Here is a 24,881-nt window from a genome sequence, read left to right as displayed (position 1 = left end):
AAATAAAATAAATAAGGCGGGGGAAAGCCCTGCCCGTCCTCCCTTCGCGGACACCCCCCTAGCACGAACCCCCGCCACACCTCTGGGGCGGAGCGCTGCCTCCCCCGGGCAGCCTTCATCCTCCCTTCTCCTCCCCTTCTCCCAGCTCCGTAAAATGGCGGCCCCGGCAGAGCCGTGCGGCCTCAGCGATGAGGCAGCCTATGGCGCCTGCTCCGAGCCGGATCCCAGCACCAAGGTGGGGCGGGCGGCTGGGGAGTGTGGGGGGCAACTCGGGGCTGTGGTAGCGGCGGCGTCCTGCCCCTTTGGAGGGTGGCGGGGAGCGGCAAGGGAGAGAATTGGGGGCTGTTTTATTAGGGGGAATAGGTAGTAGTATTTAAGCTTAGCTTCTAAGTCTGTCCCTTGCATGGAATATGTGTTGAAAATATCTAACTTGCGTTTCATCCACCTAGCTGTTCAGTAGCACTTGGTATATAAAGTAATGCTATGGCTTGAGAAAATACCTTTACAGAATGGTAGGCCAAAATATCGTTGTGCTTGACAGAGATTCAACAACTGTGAAATGAAATCATGAGCTTAGCAGTTTAGCTTCAATTAAGTTCTGCGTAAGCGTGCAGTGAGACCCAGTACCAACTGCTAGCGTACCTGTGTGCAGAACAGAGCATGTGTAGTACAGCTCCATAAAAAAAATAATAAAAATAAGAATGCTACAAACTTCTGATATTTCTGATTTACATATTTAATGATGTCTGCATTTTTTTTTTCTTCTTATAGTACAAAGCTATGTTTATTTAATATGAAGATGCATCGGTTGTATCAAGAACAAATATTTTATTTACACTGGATATAATACTGTATTTGTTACTTCTATACCTGCTGTTTTTAGTTTAATTATTAACTGACTTCTTTGTTAATATGTATTTGTTTCATATATAAACTCTTTTCTTTTTTTTCCCCCCTCCAGGACTTTTTGTTTCAGCAGACAATGTTAAGAGTAAAGGATCCTAAGAAGTCGCTGGATTTTTATACAAGAATTCTTGGAATGACGTGAGTGGAAGTTGTATGCTACAGTAACTTTGCTTGTTCATACTATCCTTTTGAAAAGACAAACTTCTGTTATTTTGATGTAATTATATTAATTGCTTTAACTACATCAACAATGCTGGCCTATCAGCTAATGCCAAGTTAGGTAATCTGGCAATCTCCAAGAATTTCCACAGCACGATTAATGCCGAAGTTACAAATGAGCTAAAATTGGTGTTGGCTAGAACTTTTTTTTTTTTCTTAAGTAGGTCATTAATTATCAGTATACAGCTTGCTTATTTTCCCCTCACTGATTCTGCAGTTACCAGTTAACTTGTATGACAGTGCTTATAATCAGGAGTCATTGCTATAAGTCTTAAAACTTTCTGCTAGTTCTCAGAGTTGGCTGAGAACCACCTCTAAACGTAAGAGTCCAGGATGACACAAACTGGTGACAAGGTTTGAATTCCTTTTGGAGAACGCTGTGAGGAGGCAGATGCCCTGCAGTAGCCTAAGGTATTTGTGCTAAGACTGTGCACGTTTTTGTCATATGAAAAGAGTTTATTTTAAAACAACATTCTAGTTTATTTTTAAACATCCTGAAATCAGTCCAGACTAAGGTAAAATAAAATGCCTCAACTTTAGTGAAGAGGTGTGTGATAGAAATTAAAAAGTAATTAAATGGTAAGCTGAAAAATAAATTAGGTGTGTTTTGCTTGCTTGCTCTGATCAAACTTCCTATGTAAAAATGATTTGAAGTATGCAACATTTCTAGGAATAAGGGAAAAATAGTGGAGTCTTGTCTAAAGTTCTTTGAAGCTTACAACACTTTGTACGCATCATATGAGATCACTCTTAGCAGTCTTATCTTGTGCAATTTTCTATAGAACAATGGAACAATGGTGTGTATGTATCAAATATGTCACAGTAAAGTGAGTGAATTCTTGCTGTTAGCAAAGGGATAAACCTTATAAGCTGCTTATATAGCAGCTTTTTACGACCTAGGGTATTTTGTAGTTGATTAAGTTATCACATCTGAAATGGCTTTTATGGTTATACCAATCTGTGAAAATAGTAAAAAAAAAAAAAAATAAATATATATATATATATATAATAATAATAAAAAAATCATCCATATTTTTTTTTTTTAACTTGCCTGTGTTTGTAAACTTGGTCTGGTGCCAGCAAGTTCCATGGCATGAGTAAATTTCAAAGTAAATGTTTTCTACTCTGTGGTGATACTGTAATGTGGTTTATAAACATAAGGATCTTCCTGAGGAAATACATACCAGTAACAGTGGTGGCCTCAGACTTAAGCCTTTGTATTGATTTTGCTATCCAGTTACTGATGGCTTGGCTTTTAAGCATCTGTTTCTTCTAGTCTTTGGAAGTTTATGATGTGTTCTGGAATGTTTTTACTTGATAGTTCAAAACAGCTATTTTAAGGTGTGGATTGCAGTCAGGCAAAAATCGTGGCAGTAATTCTTCCATGGGGGAAGAATACTGGTTTATTTGCAGGCTACCCGACTATCTGTTTTGGGTACTATTTCAAAGTATTTTTTTCCACTTAGACTGCTTCAAAAATTTGACTTCCCTACTATGAAGTTCTCGCTGTTTTTCCTGGGATACGAAGATAAAAATGATATCCCAAAAGATAAAGCTGAGAGAACACCTTGGACCTTCTCTAGAAAAGCTACACTTGAACTGACACAGTAAGTATTAATAGTGAGAGATGACATTTAATTAATGGTGATTCTGCAGAAGCAGATGACTGTAAGTCCTGTTGGATTGAATGAAAATGCAGTAACTACTGTAGAAACATCTTCACTGTTATATAGCCTTAAAATATGGCTGAGATCTTAGAGACTTAGTCTTCATCTTTATAGAGCTCTTTCAAACTTCTGGGTGAACAGTGGTATGTAAGCATGAAATAGTATTTGCTGTCTCTTCTGAATATGCATACTCCCTGGGGAGCGATACCATGGAACTGAGGAAAAATGATGTGGTTAGAACTTCTGGGATATCTGAAGCATCCCGATAGTTGGGTAACTATTGCTTCTGAAATCTAATCAAAAGAGGTATTAAGTCAAAAAAAAAAAAAACAAAACAAACAAATGGGAAAAAAAAAAACCACTTTACATGAACAGGGCAATTATGTTAATGCTACTAATGATTGCACAGAAGTGCAGGGAGACTTGTTCTCCTTTGTAATTGGAATGAGATAGGAGTGTCTCTCAAACTCATCCAAATGTAGAACCTGAATATTAGTGAGGAGTATGAACCTGACTGAATTAGCCCTTTGTCTGCTTTGAAGACTCCCTAGGACCTATGATTTGGGAAAATCTTGATAGTTTAATGAATGCAGCCAGCAATTGAAATTTTCTGGTTTTTAGAAGAGACAACTTCCATGGAAACTGAACATGCAGAACTTGTTGATTTCAATGGTCTTCTTCAATGTATAATAATTGCTTCTTACAGCAACTGGGGCACTGAAAATGATGAAAATCAGTCCTATCACAATGGTAATTCGGATCCTCGAGGATTTGGTAGGTCTTTTGTTTAGTGCTTGTAATTTTCATGTTTTGTTTTATTGTCATTATATTTTTACTCTTGTGTATTGGAGAAGAATGGCGTTTCAAAGTTTTTTGTTTTTTTTTTTTTTTTTTTTTTTTAGAAAACATCTATATAACTAAAGTGCAAAAATTATGCAGTAGGCTTTGTTTTGTTTTGTTTTGTTTTTTTTTGAGAAATTTTAAAATATTTTAACTTGTGTGGATGAGAAGACTTTTCTAGTGGTAAATAAGGAAACTTGTATCCCTGTCCTTTACATGCTGGAAGAAGCAAGATACACTGTGAAAGATGATGAAAATATGTCAACATGTTTCAGAGTAATGATCCACAGTTACACTTTTTATATGTCTAATCTTTTGGCAAGCAATCACATGAATAGTAACTACTCAATTAAGTGCAATAATTGCTCCTGCATATTGGATTGTGATGTTCAGACTGATTTAAATTCAGATTTCTATTCAGTAATGCACTGATCACCCCTTTTGAGCTAGAAGGAGAATTCTGTTCATATGTAGCACTGAGGGTAGTATTCATGTGGCTTGACTTTATTTTGAGCACTTGAAAGGTCACTGGCTTGTGAAATAAGTCTCATACTCAATCTAGCCACTTGACATTTAAAGCTTCTGAACTGATTTGTAAATTCAGGCCTTGCATGGTGCTACTGTTAGTCTCTACAAATACAGCATTAATGATAAATGCCTTGCATTGTTGAACTGAGCAAATGCAACAAAATCCTGTTACGTGGTTGCCTTCTTGAAAAGCAATACACAAAATAGCTTGAGTATCCTATTTCTTTCCTACTCTAGATAATATTCTCATCTAAATAACATGAGCTACTTCAAATGTCCTATTTTAAAAGCATTGTCAGAAAGCTAATTTTCTGAAGGAGAATATTGTTAAAATTTGAAATGCTCTTCTTTCTGGAAGCAATAATTTCCTTAGGTATGTCACATCTGAAGTGAACTTCTTGCACAGGATGAAATGCTGAGCAAACTTTTTTCTCAAATACCCAGCAATGCTGAGAGTGTACCTGACTCTTACCCCATTTCACAGGACACATTGGAATTGCTGTCCCTGATGTCAATAAAGCTTGTAAGAGGTTTGAAGAACTAGGAGTGAAATTTGTGAAGAAACCAGATGATGGTAAGACTTAATCAGGAATGCAAGTAATTTTGCTGTTGTTCCTTGTTCTTAAAATACTATGTCTGGTAGCTTTGCCTCCTGGAAAGCTCAATCTGTCTCTGTAGTTGTCACTCCTTAAAACGTACTGGAACCAATTACCCCTGTTACCTCTTATACAATTGGCAAAAATGACAGTGCAGAATTATATCATTTGTCTGTTCTTGCATGTTATTCTGTGTCTGTCTGTAGCAACCGTATCTTGAATGTAGATTTCTTATTTGAAAATTTGAACTCAATATTGCTAGGATTTTAAAGTTTCAGAGCCCTTACTTGTTCAGCACCTAATAAACCTTGAGAGAGTTGATACTTGAGCTTTTTACTTCAATGCTCTATCACTTCACAGCTCTAAGAATGTAGAAGGAACTTAGACTGTGAGTGGTGTAAACTCCTGGAATCAGCTAAGCATAAGGGTAAAAAAAGAGAAAGCTGTTTTTAACATTAAAAATTAAAATTGATGCAGCAAGTACCAGAGAGTAGGAAGAGGCTTGGGGCTTCACATTCACTGTTTATGGGGCAGGCTGAGAAAGTTAATGCTATTTTTTTTCCCTGTGTTACTGAATCTAACTCCTATTCTCAGCAGTTTTTCTAACTAGAATATAATAGGAATTAGGTTGGTTCTGTTATAGTGAACAGGGTAATAGAGGAAGTATAACTAAAACCAGGTACTTAACACTCTAAGGTAACATGTTAAGCTGTGCTATCCTGATTAACTGTTAAAGAATGATTTTGGGGACCCTGTTTTTGTGAGTAGTATTCTTTTCCAACAGTTTAAAACTACTGCATTTGTCTTATCTAGTGATGCAAGTGTGTACTGTAAACCAGGTCAGGTGTGGGGAACAAACAACTGAAAAACAGTACTGTACAAAACTTCAGTGTTGAGGCAGGCATGGGAAAAATGCAGGGTAGAGGAACAGAGGATTTTTTTTATTTTTATTTTTTTTTTTACTAGCAAAGGCAGTTCAAGAAAGTGTATCAAAACATCTCAGAGCACAAAAATGTTTTCCTGATACATTCAGGAAAATATGAACATTTACATGGGCAAGGAATTCAGGAAAAGAGGAACACTTACAGGGGCAAGAACATTGATTTAAGTCAACAGAAGATGGATTTCAAGGTGACTTTATAGCTTCATTGAGTGTCAGATTGACAACACAGCACTCAAAGATCTTACTGATTAAAAACTAATCTGGATGTTTTCAAATTTAAACAGCAAATTCTGAACTAGTACAAAAAGAAAATGTGGAAGTTATTGTATTTAAGACTTAGTTATGTAGTCTTACCTTGTTTCTTTGGTGTTTTGTTTTCTCAAATAGGTAAAATGAAAGGACTTGCATTTGTTCAAGATCCTGATGGCTACTGGATTGAAATTCTGAATCCTAAACACATGGTGACTCTCACTTAGATGAACACTTTCAGTTCCGTGGAGAAAATCTGCAACAGCATTTGTGGAATTTCTTGCTTAATGGAGAGGAATCAACTATGCTCAGAGTCTCCTCTAAAACTGTCCCCTTGGACCTCAATGTACTTGAATTCCCTCTTGTTTTCCCGTGATGCCCCTGCAATTTGCTTCCAACTAGGAATCCTCAACTGTCTTTTGGAAGAGCACTAATATGTACTCTGCTCTTGAACATTGATTATGTTAATATTTAACTAAACACTCTCATAAGATAGATTACCAGAAATTCACTTCACTTTAGAGTCTTTAGATTTAAACTAAAAGAAAAAATAAAATCTTGCATTACTGCTGGTGATCTTCAACAAGGAGAAAAAGAAACTTTAAATTTAATGAAGTCAAAGGATCCTGAAGGCTTCATGCCCTATCTTGTATGCTAGAAAATAAAGTATCTAACTTTTTGCTTTAGTAGCATGTTTATGGAAGTCTTAATCTTACATTATGCAAAGGAAAAGTCTGGCCACCGTTAAGCAGCCTTGCCTGGAACAAGAAACTTTGTAGATTAGTTCACCCGAAAGAATTCTGTATTTAAACTTCTGGCTGCTGACTGGGAGACAATATAAGAGGTCTCACAGTAGTCCTTCTAGTGTCTTTTAACACTAGAAGGAACTTGTTCATAGTTTTTGTTTTGATGCAAGTCTGGGGCTATATTCTTTTTACGTGCTGTGTATAGTCCTGTATTAGGAGTGCAATGAAGAAGAATACTTGAAATGGCTTCCTATAAGTAGGCATTTTGGTTGCCCTCTCTAACTGAGTGATGGTTACTGAAATTATACTTGTAAATGCTACATTTTCCTGTTATTTATATCTGTTACACAAATCATTTTACTTCACATGGTTCACCTGGTATGAGTAGCGTAAAACATACTGACTTCTGAAATCCTGTTAACAAAACCAAGAAAATCTCTCTGCATTTACTGTGGTTCGAGTAGCACTTAACTCATACTCAGTCTTCAACTGTGCAATGGCATCTCCATTCACTTCCAACTATAAAGCATTGATGAAAATAACAAAACAACTTTTAAAGCAGTATGACAAGTTACTTTGGTAGTTTTTGAATCCTAGATAAACAAAAAGCTCTTTGTTTTAGTTTATGGATTTTTTTTTTTTGAGGGGTGAGAGACTTGGTCATAAAAGAAGAATAAGTGGGAGAACAGCAATGAAGGTAACTGTGTAACTTGATTAGCAGGATAATGGCGATGTGCAGAGTTGTTGATAACTTATTCAGTAACTCTCTGTCCTTTCAGTTAAAAAGTATAGAAGGTACTGCATTTGATTTCTACTATGCTAATCTAGATATTAATGACAAATATAAAGCATTGTTGTCCAAGAGTAGTCTACAATATTTTGTTTACCTTTGGAAATGAGTAAAAAACATTATATGCTTCATCTGAGTTTTAATAGCTGTTGGAAAAGAGAATGGGAAATGCATTGCCCTGTTTACTGTCCCCTACAGATGTACAAAAAAACCTACAAATTTATTGGAAAGTAGACAGCAACTCTATAAAGATGTTTCCTATATTTTATAAAGCAACCCCAATACTTCAAATTGTCTTCTGTATGATATTTTGTGGATGGTCTCTGCTTAAGTAGATAGGGCACTATAGGTAGTGCCCTATAAGTGTTGTTCACAAATCTTCTCCGTTCTTGAATGTTTGCCAAGTAGTTGTTTTCTGAAACAGTAAACAGCTTATGCTGTCTGCACTCCTTTATTTCCAGAGGTAATACCTAGACTGTTTACTGTCTTGTTTCTGTGTTGTTTCTTTCATTTTCTCTTATGTTAGGCCCTTCTGATAGGGACAATGTAGTTACCACTGCTTGCAGTGAGATCTTAGAAACTGAGCTGTCATAATAGCTGTCTCAGTCATCTTCCTCACAAATGTGGCATGTCTGATGTTGTGCCCAGCCCCAGGCAGGCTACTTCAGTATAATAAATTAGCACTGATGTGCTTAAATGCTGGGTTACTTTTATACCAAGTTTATTAAGCAGAAATGAGAAGCCAGTTCAAGGCTCTGTAGTTTCCTGAACAATTAAATCGGGCTGTTCATTTTAGCAGAAATTTAGGTTGGCTCTGGTGACTCAGGAAACCTCACCCTACTTTTAAAAAAAAAAAAAAAAAAAAAGTACATGATATTGCAGGATATCTTACAGCAGCAATTAAGAGAATTCTTAATTTGAAGACTATGGTAGTGTAGTTTTAGTATGATAAGGTGTCTTCTGAAGTCAATAGCCAGTTGGATGAGAATATTGCTGAGAAGGAGAGCTACAGCAATGAGATGAGACAAAGCATGCACTTGTCTGCAGTTTACATCTGCTCTGATGGTTAAACTTTCTTATGTATGTACCTTCTCACGCTGGTGTGCTGAAATAGGAACTTAAGATGAAGTAAAACTCACTTGAAGCACAAGGGCTAACTGCATTTCCTTACCATCCGGAATCTTGCTTTAGATGGTGAGTAGAATAAAACAGGCTAAGAGTAGTCTAAGTGAAGTTGTCTGAAACTAGTTTTATTTTAATCAATACAGATATATCATCTAAAGCTTTGTGACAAAGGTCTGGGCAAGGAAAATCCCTACATTTTACAAGTGTGTAACTTGGGAGTTACATGCTCATATTTTATCTACATGAAGTATTTCACTCAGACTTGTGTCATTACAGTTCAAAGTGCAGGTGTGACTGGAAATGCTATTGACAAAACTGTATGGAATCCGGTAATTAAAAGCGGGATAGGTTGTAAGTTGCGTGAATAAGTCAAAGGGTGTGCACATGTAGTTCAGTAGTAACTCCACGAGAAGCAGGAGGCTGTGTCGGAGGGAGGTTCTCTGCTTAGCACTTAAAGCTTGCTTCAGATGTGGCTGCTGATCTTGTGGCTGCTGATCTTGGGATGACCCTTCAGTTTAATTTATATGCATGTGTCAGTATAAACAATGCAATGGATAATGAAATAATAAAGAGGATAGCACAAAAAACGATGTAATTGCAGAAATAGCATGAAGTGGGCAAGGTACATTTTTTTTTTTTAATTAGGGGAAAAAACAAAAAACAACTGTTTCTTGACATATTGTGAACTATTTAAAAGCAGTGGTGCTAGCTATGAAAGCCAAGACGGAGGTGCACTTTAATGCCAGGAGCAGGCTGAAAAGAATCGACGTGCAGATTTTAAACGTGCAATCGTCTGAAAACGCTGGGGGCTCTCACTGATGACAGACTGCGGCATTTTTACATCTTCCAAGCTCACTTTTACGGAACAAAGCGTGGAATCTGGGCGCTTCAGGCTCTGGGGCGCAGCCCGACCCTACCGCCCGCGCCCTGAGGCGCCCGGGGGTCTCCCGAGCGCCCCTCCCGCTGCCCCGGCGGCGGGCGAACCCCGCGCATGCGCCCCGCGGGCGGCCCCGCCTCAGCACGGAGGAGGCCGGCGGCTGTTGCTAAGTGACGTCAAGGCGCCCGGTGGCGTCACGACGGCGGCGGGGTGGAGGCCCGCTCGGTGCCGGGGCCGGTGAGTCCTGGGGGGGGGGAAGGGGGCGGCGGGGCCGGGTCGGGGCCCGGGGGCGCCTCCTGCGTGCGGAGCGCTGGGGCCGCGCGGAGCGCAGGCTGGGGCCGTGCCCCCCCCGAGGCTCGTCGGGCGGCCGCACGCCTCCCAGGGCTCCGCTCTGGCTTTTTATTCCCCCCTCCTCGGTAATTAGGTCGGCGTATCGCGGCGCGGTGTTGCCGGGGTCGTGCTGCGAGGCTCCTGTGGCAGGTCAGGCGCTGCCGTGCCCGTGCCTGTGGCGGGGAGGTTGTTGTCACGTTATCACGTCAAAAGGCAGTGAGGCCACCCGGGTGTTACCCGCTCTGCGCAGAGCCTGCCCAAAGCCCTGCGCTGGCGTGGCTCCGTGTTGTGGTGCGGGTTTTAGGGTTTAATCCGGGCCTTCCCTCAGCGCGGATGCGTTTGATATGTCCCTTCGGACAAGTCCGTAACTCAGGTGCACAAAGTGTACTGCTCTGTCAGAGATTGTGCCTCGATATTTACGTTTTTAACCCCCCCCCACCCCCCCAGTTTTCATAATTTGCTCTTGAGTACGTCTTGACAATACAAGACACTTCATTAATACACAATACTTATGGGAATAAATATGTACATAGCCTTGTTATTCTCCAAAAATAGGAGAACTTCTTTGTCATACCTATTTTCAAGTTGCTGGATGGAGGTGTGGTTACTTTCCTGTTCAAGAGACTACCTAAAAATACTTTTTCCTTCTCTTCCCTTGTTCCCCTTAAACACGCTTTAGAGAAGATTGCTGTCTCTTATGTGAAAATTCATAGGTCAAGGTGTCATCTAGTTAGCAATTTAAATACAGTTCATCTTTCCTGCTGGCAGGTATGAGAATAACAGCAATAGTTCATACTGCTGAGATAAAAACATTGTGTCAGTTTTGTTTACTTTTTTTTGTTTACAGCGTCAGTTTTTGTTTACAGAAATATACAGGCTTCATTTGTTTATTTCCTCATTCTACAGTTTTGTTTTCCTGTTTATAAGAATAAAGGCTTGCCCAGGAGAAGGATCTGCCACTGCCTAAAATAGTGTAAAACACCAACCAAGCGAACAAAAAAAACAAGCCTGCCCACCACCTTAGGCTAGGCAAGACCACTTATAGAGATTTGGATGTGTAGGGAGTGAAACGTGCATGATACGCTTTGTATAGATGCAGTTTAATTAGGACACCCACATGGTAGAACTCTGCGCTCAGGGATGCTGATGTTTCAGCAAGAGCCTTAGTGAAATATTTGTGCGTTACAATGAACAAATTAATGACAACTCTGACCTTTTTTTTTGGTGACAGTTAAAAGAAAAAAAAATCAAATGATGACTTATAAAAAAAATAATTCTAATATAACGATATAATGTTATTAGAGCACTTCCCATAGAATGGAGGGATTCTTAAAATTTATTTCCACAAAATTTTCAACTGAGAAATGTGCATTTCAGTCGATTTCTGCTGTAGCTGTGTGCTACCTGTTTTTAATGGTATATATTTTATGCGTTGTTACAGGAATATGGTATTCAGCTGGATGTTTCTGAACAGCATTTCTATGAGCTTGGTGTTCAATCTATCAGTTCAGAATGGCAAAGAACCCTAATTTTCAGGAAGTTGGTCATCTGCCAGCAGGCTACGTCCACTGTAGATCTTCAGAGACTTTTACTGGTGAGCGTACTGATGTATTTGCTTGAGATTTTTAGTTTAAGGGTTTAGTTACATGCTATTTTAACTGTCACATCATGTGTATTAATATTGATTTCATATGTGTATTAATAAATCATCCATTCCTAGTATATTGTTCTTTGTACATAGCTAAACTTATTCCTGCTGTTCTGTCAGAGGAATACCTTTCTGAGCAGAAAGTAAAACATTAGCACTACAATGCTTAAGAACGGGAATGTGCTTGCAGATGACTACTGCGTAAGTTTACGTATGTCTGAAGACACAACACTTTCAGTACTACATTTTTATTTATAATGCTGTCATTGAGTTACATGGTAAATAGAGTTAACATCAGACGGTTTTGTTTTTCTGTTTTTTAAAGTTCTTTCGCAACAGAAGGGTTGGTGATAACTGTTATGAAAATTCCATGTACTTGTTTTTTCTTATTTTGTATCTGTGAATTCATGCTACGTGGATTATATTATTGTATTTGCGCATATTGGATAAATAGGACCAATCAGTTCCTCAGATATGCAGAGGTAGTTATTAATATGACATCAAGAAGCTTGTTGGTGGTGATGGTTTTAGATTAAAGTTAGAATTTACTTTTTTAATGACTATGCATTGTGGAGGTCTCCTACAGACCGTGCAATTCCAGTAAAAGCATTAGTGTGATATATTGATTTAGTTAGTATCTTTTTTTTTTTTTTTTTTTTTTTTCTCAGTGCTTTGAAGCAGTTATCACTGGGAGCTGTTCATGTATAAGTCAATGTGATCTAATGCATTGCTGTAGGTCAAATTTTAACATTTTTTTTCTTTCTTTCTGTGTTACTATGACTGTTACATACAAGTAAGACTTTCTGTGAAATACCATGGAGCTATGTTTATGAAACGCCTAATCAAGAAAATTGGGGACATTTGAGAATCAGTTAATTGATGGTGTTCAAAATTAGAGGAAGACTTTCTCCTTAAAGATCATCTTGAGTAAAACTTTTTTTTTTGCAGTGCTCTTTTTTTTTTTTTTTTTTTTTTTTTTTTTTACATTAGGGAGGCATTCATATAAAAGCAGTAACTTTTTTTTTTCTCTGGTGCCTCATATTGTAGATGGTAGCTTGACTCTCATATGGACAATCCCAGAGCTCTGTAGAACAAAGACTTCCATATTATTAGAAATATTATATAGAAGTAAAAGGATTAAAAGTATAGAAAATTAATGTTAGAGAACAAATACTATTTTCCTCCGATGTATAATTTGGCTTGTGCTGCAGTACTGAATTGCTTTTTTCTTGATGGAACAGAGTAAATTAATGATATTTGTAACTAAATTCTAAATGTCAATGCTTCTCTTTTTTAAAAGTCTTGATTAAAATTAAAAACTATAAAAAATCCCCCAAACAGTTGTAGCTGAACATTATTGCATATCAATCCTTTCACCTGTTGTGAAGCTGAAGGAAATGGTGACCAGGCTTTCGTGGTTTTATGGGTTTGCATCAAACCATAAAACTTTGTTTTACTCTTGGTGCTTGTGAACACTTCACAAGAGCAAACTTAGAATTCTTCCCAACCTCTGTGTCCTTCAACCAGAACAGTTTTACTTTTAGAACTTTTTTTTTTCCCCTTTTTGTTACATTTTTCAATCGGTCACCATTGTTACTGTTATTCAGAAGTACAAAGGAGCTTCTGTAGCAAGGGTTCTGACAGTGTCTAAGTATTTACTTGTGTTTTCCTCACTCTATATTGTAATATGTACAAACAACAACAAACTTTTTCCTGAGATGTTAGTTTGTTGCACCTGAACTACTGAGAACAAAAATAGTTTGTAGAAATTGTGATTAAAATAGTGTGTTTTTTTTGTTGTTTTTTTTTTTTTTCCCCCCCCTGGAACTTTGTTAAAACATAGCAGAGTACTTTATGAAGGAATGAATCAGCTCAGAACTGTCACGATTCCTATTTCTAGAAACAATAGCAGTGTAAGAGTTTTATATTTAAAAAAAAATTCCTTTGTGTAATTCCAACAAGAACTGTATTATGTAGGTATAGGTGATAAAGGAATTGTTTTTCAGGGGTATAATTATTTTCTCTGTGTTTATAATCCAGATTTATTTCATAACACTTTCTATTCTGTCATTTTTTCTGTCTACTTGCTATTTTGTTTTCTGTAGATTTTTTCTATAAACTTCCAGTAGGTATATTACTTACATATATTTCTTTACTGTTTTATATATAAAATAAAAAATTCCAACTTATTCATGGACAATTTCTTAAATGCCCTTTTCTGTGCTGTATAAAATCATTTCTTCCCTTTTTTTTTTTTTTTTTTTTTTTTTTCAATGAAAGCAGCACTGTGTTGCAGAGGGCTGTCTTTTGTAACAGCCCAAATGGGGCGGGAAAGTGACTTAGTGCTGATCTTTATCGCAGTTCTGGTTCAAGAGTAGTTTAGTAAAGAAGTCACTGTGTTTTTTTTCGTTGCTGCATTTTGTAGCTCACGTTATTGTATGCTATAACATGTTACAGATCATTTACTGAAAAGAGTTTTTTCTAACGTTGACACGCTGTATATAATATTGCATTGTGAAAAATGTGGCCCAGTATTTATTACATAGTCTTACTATTGAAGATGGCAACCAAGAAGAGGCTCTTCCATTTGGGTTTGGATAGCAGAGGTTATACCTTACTGACTTCACAGGCACCATTTAAGATTGGTGCAGATTTAATAGCTCCTCAGATTTACCGAGGAGAATGCTATACTTATTTCTGTGGCATGAACAAAGCTGCAGCAGCTGATTCCTGAACCATCTGATTAGCTTTTAATAGCTACTGGAAATAGGTTATGGTGCTGGCAGGACATTTGTAAATGGCTTAGCCTTTTATCTGCAGTTAGTTAAATGTTCTTCTTTGACCACTGGGAAGAGCAAATACCTGAATTCTCTGATTGGGGTGTAAATGATTATAGAAGATGCCAGAGAGATCATCATAAAGGGTTTTGCTAAGCTGCAGGCAGCTTCTGCCTTTTTTTATTCTATTTAAAACTTTGAATTGCTGGTTGTAATATTTAGCTCTACAGGTAAGCGATGAGCTCATAGCAATTTGCCACAACCAAACCAGTATATTACTATTTACTTCCTCAAATGAGAATTGTGCAGATGGCTTCAAGAGTTGACTGAATTAATACCGCTAAGTAATCCAGGCTGGGAAGCTCTGGAGTCATGTACTATTTAGTTCTACATTTTGAAGACATGACTGCTCTCACAGTGTTGCTTGCTTTGCAGGTGAAACTTGCAATAGAAATTTGTAGTAGGCTGAGTAAATGAATTTTAATTCTTCCTCATACTAGTGTTACCCACCAAAAGCATCTAAGTCACGTACACAGCTTTCATAGACTTGCCAGTTTTCAACCGTTTGGGTCACTCAAGCATTTGAAAGGTTCCTCAGCCAGAGGCTCATAGCCACTGTTTGAGTCCCATATTCCCAGTGACCAGTTTGAAACTGGTAATTCAGAATAATACCAACAATTTGGAGAGTGTTGAACATCTGTGAAACAAACTTGTCTTGCAGCTGACACAAAAGGACTTCTCAATTTCTGCTTTCATCACTTGATCTAGTCCCAGGTCTCCGTGTTCATAAAGACTGTCATCGTGGGATTATTAGCAAGTGTCCCTGGTTCAGACTTGGCGCACTTATTCTTGTGTATTTTTGTTTAGAGGTAGGGTTATATACTCTTGGGAGAGAAGTGTTCTTTTGATTTTATTTATTTGTTTACCTGAAATGGGAACAGTTTTCCCTTGAACTTTTCACCCTTTTGGCACATGACAACATCCACAGCTACAGCAGGCAAAGTTAGTGTGCAACTAATGGTTTTCCTGCATTTTTTGTAGTCTCTCAGACAGTATCTGGTCTTAATTTTACAGAAAAAAAAAAAAAGGGTGAATGAAGACAGCAATAAATTAGACTGTAGAGTAAGTGGAAGTAAAATAGATTTTAAAACCCAAATGTACCTTAAGTGTCTTAAATGAATTTCCCTAATTAATCAGAAGTGGAACTAGCAAAAGAGAGAGAGTACATTTTGCTTGATAATGTGCATGTAACTCGCATGTAATTGGATTGCCTGGCTATTGTGCATAACAATGAAGATCAAGAACAGCAATTACAGACTTGTAAGGTACAGAAGTCTTGAAGGACTATGGAGGCTTTAGATTTGCAACTGAGTACCAAATGTATTCTTTTGTTTGCTCCTTTATTGTAGTAAAAGGTTTTGCATTTTGAGGGCATTTAAATTTCAGTGTAGCCTCTAAACTCTCACATAATTATGTTGTGATAAAGGCTGTTGCTAGTTGCAGCTCGATTGATGTGAATTAAATTAATCTTGCTTGATACAAGCAAACATTGCTGGAAGTGGATCTGTTGTGTAAATGTGTTCATTACAGTGTTGCCTTAGCTAATTTAACCAGTGCAAATCAGTGCAAACCAGTACAGACAATCTGTTGTTATGACAGGAGAAAAAACAAACACACAAAACAATTAAAAAATCCCACCTAATTTACTTGTATGTTAGATAGCAGAGTAACTTCCTGCAGTGTTGTTGTGTTATCATGGTTAGATGGCTTCTCAGGTGCAGTGCTGGTTTTGCACTGTGATGTCTCCATGGGCGTGCAGCTTCAAATTGCAGAGGGAGCCTGAGGAAAGCTGAGGTCTGCTCCTACTCTGGCTGTCATCTGTATCAGCTATTTAGTATGCTGTATTTTTCTCCAGTCTGACTTTCTACTGCTTTTTCTGGTTTAGTTTAGAGCTCTTCGGGATGGTGTTTCCATGGTATCTTGATTTTGGGTTAGGTGTTTCCAGGTGTTATGGAGGTGCAAATAATATTTAACCCTATATACATGTACATCTATTTCCCTTTCCTTCTTCCATAGGAGTGACTGGGGACAGATGTGTATTTTCTAATTATACTTTTAAAATACAGCTAAAAATGCATTCCTGTCATGAGTTTTTCACTTAATGCGTTAGCTGTGTTCAGGGTATGTGTTCATTTTCCTGCACACTGTCTTTCTTCAGCACTAAGTATATGCCCGTTTTGAAAAGTGGTCAGTCACTGGAGCACAGAAAGTGTCACTGAAAATACAGGTGGTTATTACCTGAAACAGGTAACCTTTTTATTTAAAAGGAATCTGAGGTATAATAATAGAAGCTGATTTAAGACCTAAATTCTCCTGTGGATACTCTTGCCATTGCGTCTGTGGAAAGCCTGCAGAAAGGTTGCAGAAATAAGCCAAAAATAACATCAAGACTAAAACCTCTTGTGAATTAAGTAGCAGCAAAATAATTCCATAGAATTGTATTGTTTTATAAATTAGTAAAGTTTCCTACATTTATAACTGAGAGGTATTTGAGGTTTAATTGGTTTAATTTTCTTTAAGAGATCAAGAAGGCATCAAGAAAACTGAGTAGAAAGAATAAGAAAAATGTACATTGTAAAGCTTTGCTTTTTGACAGACTTCATCCATTAATAGTTACAAGTTATCCCCAATTCTTCATTTTCTCCCAGTTCTGCAAGAATGGGTTATAAACACTGCTAGTTTATAAATTTTACTTATTATAAACTCACTGATTTTAGTAGAGACTTCAGAGTTAAGACTAAGATTAATTGGTCAAATAATTTATTTCTCTTTAATTATGTGCATTTTAATTCAGACAAAAATTGGTTTCTAATGGTAATTGCAATTAAAATTGTTTAATTTTTAATTAAATTAATTTTTAATTCATTTTTGGAAGTTTTTTTTTTTAAGTAAATGGCTTGACAAAAGAGCAAGGTGATGGAATTCTCTGAATTTTTTTTATTTTTTTTTTTTATGAACAGAATTGTTGATTCAAGCTGCACTAAGTCCTGTCATAAATGAACTTCAATTGAAAACCTCTTTGTTTCATTTTCATTGTAATAAATGGGAACTTACACTTTTTCATAATTGCAGCTTGGTCTTTGCCATTTCTAAATATTTGTGCTCTTTATATTCATAGTTGTTTTCTTTTTCTCTTCAGGCTACCAATATCCCCATCCCTCAAAGATGAGTAACAGCCATCCACTTCGTCCTTACACAGCTGTGGGTGAGATTGACCATGTTCACATTCTGTCAGAGCATATCGGTGCTCTGATGAATGGGGAAGAATATAGCGACGTTACCTTTATAGTGGAAAAGAAACGTTTTCCAGCACACAGAGTGATCCTGGCTGCTAGGTGCCATTATTTCAGGTGAAGTACAGCTTTTTGGCAGGCTCGCAGGAAATTTTCATGCAGATAAGATAAACATTGTTTCTCTATGAACTTTTCAGCATGTAATCATCTGTCCATTGAGTGTGACCTTTTCTCTGTGAATGTTTCCAAGCACTTCAAATCATTGTGTCCAGATATAAAAAGATAAATACCATGTCATGATGTTATTCTTTTGACCTTCATTAAATTGGACTTTGAAGTTATTTTCACAAATTCAAGAGAAAGGTAACTTCTGGAACAGAAAATTCTACGGTAAAATTGTTTTGATTTCTCAGAGCATGGATAGCATGCTTCTGTGAAATACATTAATTAGAAAGTTTACTTTTGACACATTTAAATTAAGTATTTAAAAAGGTCTGGTTGATTCAGGTTAGAATATTTATTTGTAAACTAGGAATAGTACTAAACCAGCTTTTTTAAAGAGCTGGGCATTTTTCAATCTAAATGGAATTAGATACACTTCCTGATGATCTTTTTCCTGTTAGTTTTGTCAGAGGGATAAGTTAATAACTAAACCAAGACTGAATGCAAATTGTTTTCAAACTGTGTATCACACTTAAAACAATTCAGCATACCCACATTTTTTTTTTATTATTATTTTTTTATTTTTCTCAAGATTCAGGACATCATCAGGGTTGCCATGTGTTGGTTTTAGCAAATCTTAGGATTTTTGATCCTTTATTCCTTACTGTAATCTGTCAATGTTTTTATGGTGATGAACTCATTGTTTCACTTGTTTTTTTCTGCATTTTTTTTCTTTAACACTGATAGCACTATATTAAAAAAACAAATCTGCAACAAAATAATTCTAGCTAAATGGTAACTGAATTTCTGCTTTGTGAACTATTGCTCAAAACAGAGATAGAGCAAGTGTTCTCTAGGATAAAAGCATGATGCATTAGGCTATTATTCTGTTCCTGTGCAGCTGCTTTCAGAGTAGAACTGCACTTTAAATGCCAAGCATAAGGCTTTTTCTTTTGTAGTTTCTTAATGTGCATCTCCATTCCATCCCCTCTGTTGTAACTTGTCATTTTCTTTCTCTTTCTATTTTTATCTGTTTTTTTTTTTCTTTGTTAGTCATGCAGATATTATCAGGATATAAGTTTCTCAAATTTTATCTTTCTTATAGAGCATTATTGTATGGTGGAATGAGAGAATCTCAGCCTGAAGCAGAAATTCCTCTTCAGGACACCACTGCAGAAGCATTTACCATGCTATTGAAGTATATTTACACTGGTCGTGCTACACTACGAGATGAGAAAGAGGAAGTTCTCCTAGACTTCCTAAGCCTGGCACATAAATATGGGTTTCCAGAACTGGAAGATTCCACATCTGAGTATCTTTGCACCATACTTAATATTCAGAATGTCTGTATGACGTTTGATGTTGCTAGTCTTTATTCTCTTCCAAAATTAACTTTTATGTGCTGTATGTTCATGGATAGAAATGCCCAGGAGGTGCTCTCCAGTGAAGGCTTCCTGTCACTTTCTAAGGTATATCTTTTGTTCGTATTTTTTTTCCCAGGAATGTTAATTTTAATCTGTATACACTTCTTGATAAAATACTAATGGGGGTATAAAATACAAGCTTATAGGTTTGATAACAGGTGACACGTTATACTAGTGAAATTGAAGCAGTTGGAAGTATTCAAGGCAAGGTGAGGTGAAAATCCTGATGACCTTTTCTGAACTTTTTAGGTACTTAATTCTGACAAGTCAGTATAGCTAAATATGAGAATATTTTACTAAGTGGGAACAGGTAACTTAATCTTATCTTCTTGGTTTTAATCAGTCCTTGAAGTAATATCACTTGGTTTCTGAATAATCTTGTGGTTATTAAGTAAAGATAAGATAGCAGAAGGTATTCCATTCTGTTAATTTCTTGATACAGGCAGTCTCTGTGATGGGTGATTTCCTACAGTGTAAGCTAGAGTTTCGTGGGGGTTGGTATGATTTATCATTGTCAAGTTCTGATATCATGTAATAAGATGGTGTTGTAGGGTGTGGGTTTTGCTGTTGTTTTTTATATGTAGTATTTATTCTTGTTAGATGCATAAATATTTGCTGGAGTCAGGTGATCCTATGCTACTGAATTTTTCCACTTGCTCTGGAATAGCCTTTGAGCTGGATATAATAGTGGTAAAGTGTTTTCAAGTGGTGAAGCAGCAGAGCATCTTGAATGAATGATAGTTTAATTTTATTTTTAAAAAGAAGAAAGTGTTATAAGTATTAGTGGAAAAGCTGTGATGGGTCTGTTCCCTGAACAAGTACAAGACATTCTGCTCTGCTGACTAACTTACTAGCTGTGTAGGGAAAAGATACATTTCCCCTGCTGTATTCTGTCACATGCAGTTTATTAAATCTGAGCTCTGAGAGTATATTTTCAATTAAATATTTTCAATTAAAAAAAAAAAAAAAAAAAAAAGCAGATGTCATTTATTAGGAAACATGTACTTTCTAAAATCTTTATCACAGCCAATCCTGGCATGTAAGAGATGTAAGAGAGACTTGTCCTTTTCTGAGGCAGACTCCTTAATTATTGTGCTTGCTAAATGAAAATCAAAAACCATTCAGTTCTTTTTGTTCTCATTATACTATTTGTTGGTTATTTGTATGAATAAGGGTCAGTCAGGTTTTTACTTGATGATACCAAGTTGGTCCCAGGAGAGAGGGGCAGGGAAAAAAAAAAAAGCTCAGGTAGTTAAAATAGTTTAAAAAGGTGACTCCAAGCCACAGCTGATTTTTTGCATCTGTTACCTTAGTCAGCCTAAGCTTAAAGGAATGCTTTGAACCATACTACTAAACCCCCGAATGAGTTCTTATATTCCTAATTATCATATATTAAATTATATACCTTAATTTAAGTTGGAATAAAATTGATTTGAATAGTTTTTCCTTTGTCTTATTTCTCATAGTGGATTAGTATTATTTCTTAATATATACATAAGAAACTAAAACAAGCCATAAATGCAGTACTGAAACTGAAGATTAAGTCTAGTTGAGGAGTTCTGTTAGTGCAGTTACTATAGACTAATAAAATGTTTTTGTGTCTGTGTGTTTGTGTATTTTGAATCTGAGAAACAAGATTCAAATTCAGGAATTTTTAGGGACTTATTGTTCTATTGTGGGCTTACTGTTTCAAGTAGTCACGCCTTTTTAATAAGTACAAGATAAATGATCCATTAAATTTTAAAAATAAATAAATAAAGTATCTTAAAATACAGCTGTTTTTTGTTTGATTTCTTTTCCAGGCTGCTCTTCTAAGTATTGTATTGAGGGACTCTTTTGCAGCTCCTGAGAAGGATATTTTCCAAGCCTTGATGAATTGGTGTAAACATAACCCCAAGGAAAACCATGCTGAAATTATGCAAGCCGTGCGTTTGCCACTAATGAGTCTAACAGAACTGCTAAATGTTGTAAGACCTTCTGGACTGTTGTCACCAGATGCCATCCTAGATGCCATTAAGATTCGTTCTGAGAGTCGGGACATGGACCTCAACTACAGGGGCATGTTAAGTAAGCATCTTTTTTTTTTTCTTCTTCTCTCTTATTTAGTGATTGATGGACTATAGTTGTCTGGATGATGTGGTTAATGTGTTCTTTGAGTTTTTGCCTATTGCTGTATGTTTTTAAAAGGCTTGCGTAATGAAATGTCTTGTTATGTAACATTCTTGACTTTGTTGTTCCTCAAATAGGAAATAACATTAGTCAGCATATTTTCTTTTTTTTTTTTTTTGCCTTGGGTATTGCTCAAACATGTACATTGTTATAAAAATGTATTTTCCTTGAGGAAATAGTATTTTAATAGAAAATCCTTTGCAAAAACAATAAACAAGAATGCTTTGGCTGTGGGCTGTATGGAATTTCAATGATTTTATGTTGATGCTGACTTGTTTTCTAGGTCATTAAAATTTTCATACATCTTTTCTCCAGTGTTTTTGATTTTTCTGTTATTTTTTATGTATTTGCCCAAATAATCTAAAAAGGTCTTCCAAATTGTGTAAGGGAAGTATAAAAAGCATGAGAAGCCTTTTGTTTGACTTCTTATCCATGCTGTCTATTAATTCAACAGGAATATGTGATGCTGAGCTTTTTAAAAGTACTATTACTTTGCATACAACATGGGATGTATAGAAAGTATTTGTCCCACAACAAAGAATAGCATTAAATATTCTTTGACAGCCTGCACTGTAGTCTGTCAGTCATTCAGGATGAGCCCTGAAAAAGAGAACTGATTTTTTAGCACTGCATCTTCCCTTAGAAGTTAGATATTAATATTTAAAAATCTGAGTTAATATTAGGATACTGTAAAAATCCTATGGTATGGGACGTCTGTTGACAGTCTATTAGATAAATTTTATAAAGTTAAATGGTGTCTCCTGACTTCTTTTTCTGCTTCCTTACATCTCAATAATGTGTTCCTAATCTCAGAATTTCTAGCTTTGTCAAAATCACAGCTTTATAAAGAATTGAATTTCTATGTTGTTTTAATACTAGTTCAAACTCTTGGGACTTTCTCTGTTTGTGGAAACATTGATGGTTACTTGCAATTTCATAGTTGTATATTAGTGCATTTGATGTTTTTATGTAGTAGTAATAAAATACAGTTAAAGTTTTATCACCTCAAATCCTGTTCTTTAGATAACAGAAATAACATTCTGTTAGAATTCATACTTCTCTTCCCAACGTGCTTCAAGTTCAGGGCAGAGTTTCATTTATTTAATTTTTTAACACTGAGATCCTGGCTTCCAGGTTCTGTCCTGAAACAAAAGTGTTAACAATGTCTTTTTAACAGGGTGTTTCATCAGTGTGGTGTTTTGTAGTAGAGTTAGGGATTGTTATCCCCAGTTGTCTTGATGGGAGATTTGTTTCTAGGATAAACATGTTTATTACTCTGAAATGCAGGCATAAAAGGCTTGCTTTAATGTGTTAGTTCAAAGCCTAAGAAGCCAGTAGGAAATTTCACATAAACTTTACTAGTCTTTTGGTCAGGTTCATTTAGCTTTGCAGAGTACTGGGAGCTTGTATAGATACCAAAATAGCTTGAGATATACTCTGTATACCACTCTGCGTATTCCGTCAGCTATACCTCTCTGCACATTCATAATTCCTCCATGTCTTTAATGTGGTTTTAGTTTCCTTTTCCCCCTACTGTCCTCCCTTCTTCCTCTCCCCTTCCCCCCCCCCCCCAAAAAAAAAAGAGAGAGAGAGAGAGAGAAGGGGATCAAAAAAGGGATCAAATGTGATGAGAGGTGTAGTGAAAGGCTTACTATGAGAGAAGCTAAATAGACCCAAAATTTCAAACCAGAAGGAAAGTGACAGTTGACTAAGGAAGGCATGCAAGAATTCTGTAAAATCATGAAAGGCACTAAGCATATAGGGACTATGTAGTAGTAAATGATCACTACTTTTACCATGCAAGGACTAGGTGGCATCAAATTAAATGGAAGAACAAAAAATTCTAAAATGTGTTTTCAAAATGTATAATTACGTTGTGGTCATAATTCTACGTTATAGGATTGTAAAATAAAACAGCTTTTATTAAGGCAGTGAAAATAATTTGTGAAGTATACTATTCTTGGCTGGAAACTGAGCTGTGGAGTGCTGGAAGCAATGGATTTACAGGGGAGGTTTTACTTTGCACTGGCTCTGTTTTTTTCTTCTTTCCTTGAGCATGTGTTTGTAGCCAGCATTGGAGAAACGATACGGGCAATAAATCTTCATTCCGACCTAATACAGTTGATGTTCAGAAGATCTGATTTGCATGATGAGAGTATAAGTACTAAGCAGTTATTTCTGTTTCTTCTTAGTACCAGGAGAAAATATCGCAACAATGAAGTATGGAGCCCAGGTTGTAAAAGGGGAGCTGAAGTCTGCTTTATTAGATGGGGACACTCAGAACTATGACTTGGATCATGGCTTTTCTCGACACCCAATCGATGATGACTGCCGTTCTGGTATTGAAATTAAACTAGGCCAGCCATCAATAATCAACCACATACGAATACTGCTGTGGGACAGAGATAGTCGGTAGGTGCCAAGCTAACATAAAAAAGGAAGGTGATGCTTTTTTTTTTTTTTTTTTGATAACATATAAATGCAAATTATTCATAAATGTTTTATAGAAACAGCATGATACAGTGTTGAAGATGGCAGTGACAGGTTTTATTTGAAAAGGCTGGTTTTTAAATAGAGTTTTAGTTACACTACAGACTTTATTTTGCAAGACTAAAGTGTCTCGTAATACTTCAGTGTGTTCTCAGTGTTCTCATTAAATATTTTATATCACTATTGAAAGCTTACATTGTTTAAATAGTTTTAATTAATAATACTTTAATTAACACCTTTAATTTGCTTTTCTATTTGCCATTTAATATCCACTAGCTCTAATTCATGCCACTTAACTCTAATTCTTTTGCAGAATATTTTCAGATATTATGTCCTAGACACTAAAAGAATGTTTGTTTAAAGTTTTTCAATATCAAAATTGTTAAGAAATACCATATTTTCAACAATAAATCAGAGAATAAAAAATTATTTAGAATAGATTTTGCCTGCTAACTGCAGTAGTTAGTAAAAGCCACTTTGTAGTGGAACTGGTGAAGTATGAATTATCATGGATGCCTTAGCCAATTTATGCTCAGCTTCTTTAGGTTATTATGGGACGCATGAAAGATCAAATTATGTGTACTTCAACAAATGAATGACTATTTAAGTAGCAAAAAGAATATTTCAAGGCTCTTTTTATCTCACAAAAGCAATATATTCATTTTATAACATGCCATCACAAAAATTTTGCAATTTAGAAGACATCTCATGCAGGTATTTATAAGCAGTTTTCTATTTAAATGAAAACAAAAGCCGAAACTATTTATACTTTACCACCTATACTTTACCACCTTTCTGATAAGAGGTTGATTTTTTTGTAATTTCAAATTAACAGTTTAGAATTGCAAAACAGTTATATTTTGTTTTCTTAACTAAGCTGTGTTATTTTAGAACAGGAGGCATTCTACAGATTTTTATTTTTACTTTTTTTGTAAATTAAAATTTATTTAAAATATGAATTACAGTTATTAATCATTCAAAACAAGCTGCATTAACTTACAGCGATTTATTTATTTGAAGTTCTGATTCAGTTCAGCTGAAACTTGCACTTCTCTTTTCCTTTTGGAAAGACTGAAAATTGAACTTTCAAAGGCCCAAGGTA

At 36.1% G+C, this 24,881-nt stretch overlaps 2 protein-coding genes across 2 annotated transcripts in view; both read left to right on the top strand.

The window, feature by feature from the left end:
• The first annotated feature begins 115 nt into the window (after nucleotides 1–115).
• Nucleotides 116–8,328, top strand: GLO1 (glyoxalase I). Its single transcript, XM_032184718.1, has 6 exons — nucleotides 116–235; nucleotides 962–1,044; nucleotides 2,592–2,732; nucleotides 3,499–3,566; nucleotides 4,645–4,734; nucleotides 6,087–8,328. Exons 1-6 carry the CDS (start codon nucleotides 155–157, stop codon nucleotides 6,173–6,175), a joined length of 552 nt encoding a protein of 183 aa, XP_032040609.1. The 5' UTR covers nucleotides 116–154; the 3' UTR covers nucleotides 6,176–8,328.
• Nucleotides 8,329–9,655: 1,327 nt separating this feature from the next.
• The window catches only part of BTBD9 (BTB domain containing 9), a 117,475-nt gene continuing 102,249 nt past the window's right edge, over nucleotides 9,656–24,881 (top strand). The window contains exons 1-6 of the mRNA XM_032185080.1: nucleotides 9,656–9,723; nucleotides 11,258–11,410; nucleotides 17,441–17,651; nucleotides 18,802–19,165; nucleotides 20,923–21,187; nucleotides 23,482–23,701. Of these exons, the coding sequence (XP_032040971.1) occupies nucleotides 11,329–11,410; nucleotides 17,441–17,651; nucleotides 18,802–19,165; nucleotides 20,923–21,187; nucleotides 23,482–23,701 (1,142 nt within the window). The 5' untranslated portion in view covers nucleotides 9,656–9,723; nucleotides 11,258–11,328. The remainder of the gene's footprint in view (nucleotides 9,724–11,257; nucleotides 11,411–17,440; nucleotides 17,652–18,801; nucleotides 19,166–20,922; nucleotides 21,188–23,481; nucleotides 23,702–24,881) is intronic.

This window comes from Aythya fuligula, chromosome 3 (genome assembly GCF_009819795.1).
Source record: "Aythya fuligula isolate bAytFul2 chromosome 3, bAytFul2.pri, whole genome shotgun sequence".
Lineage (NCBI taxonomy): Eukaryota > Metazoa > Chordata > Aves > Anseriformes > Anatidae > Aythya > Aythya fuligula.
Note: the sequence above shows the minus strand (reverse complement) of the source record. Positions and strands in the feature narration are given on the sequence as shown.

Excerpts from the sequence above, each read along its gene's own strand:
- GLO1 (XM_032184718.1), top strand. The coding sequence starts at position 155 with ATGGCGGCCCCGGCAGAGCCGTGCGGCCTCAGCGATGAGGCAGCCTAT. Across the intron at positions 236-961 it reads AGCCGGATCCCAGCACCAAG|GACTTTTTGTTTCAGCAGAC; the intron begins GTGGGGCGGGCG and ends TCCCCCCTCCAG. Across the intron at positions 4,735-6,086 it reads TGTGAAGAAACCAGATGATG|GTAAAATGAAAGGACTTGCA; the intron begins GTAAGACTTAAT and ends TTTCTCAAATAG.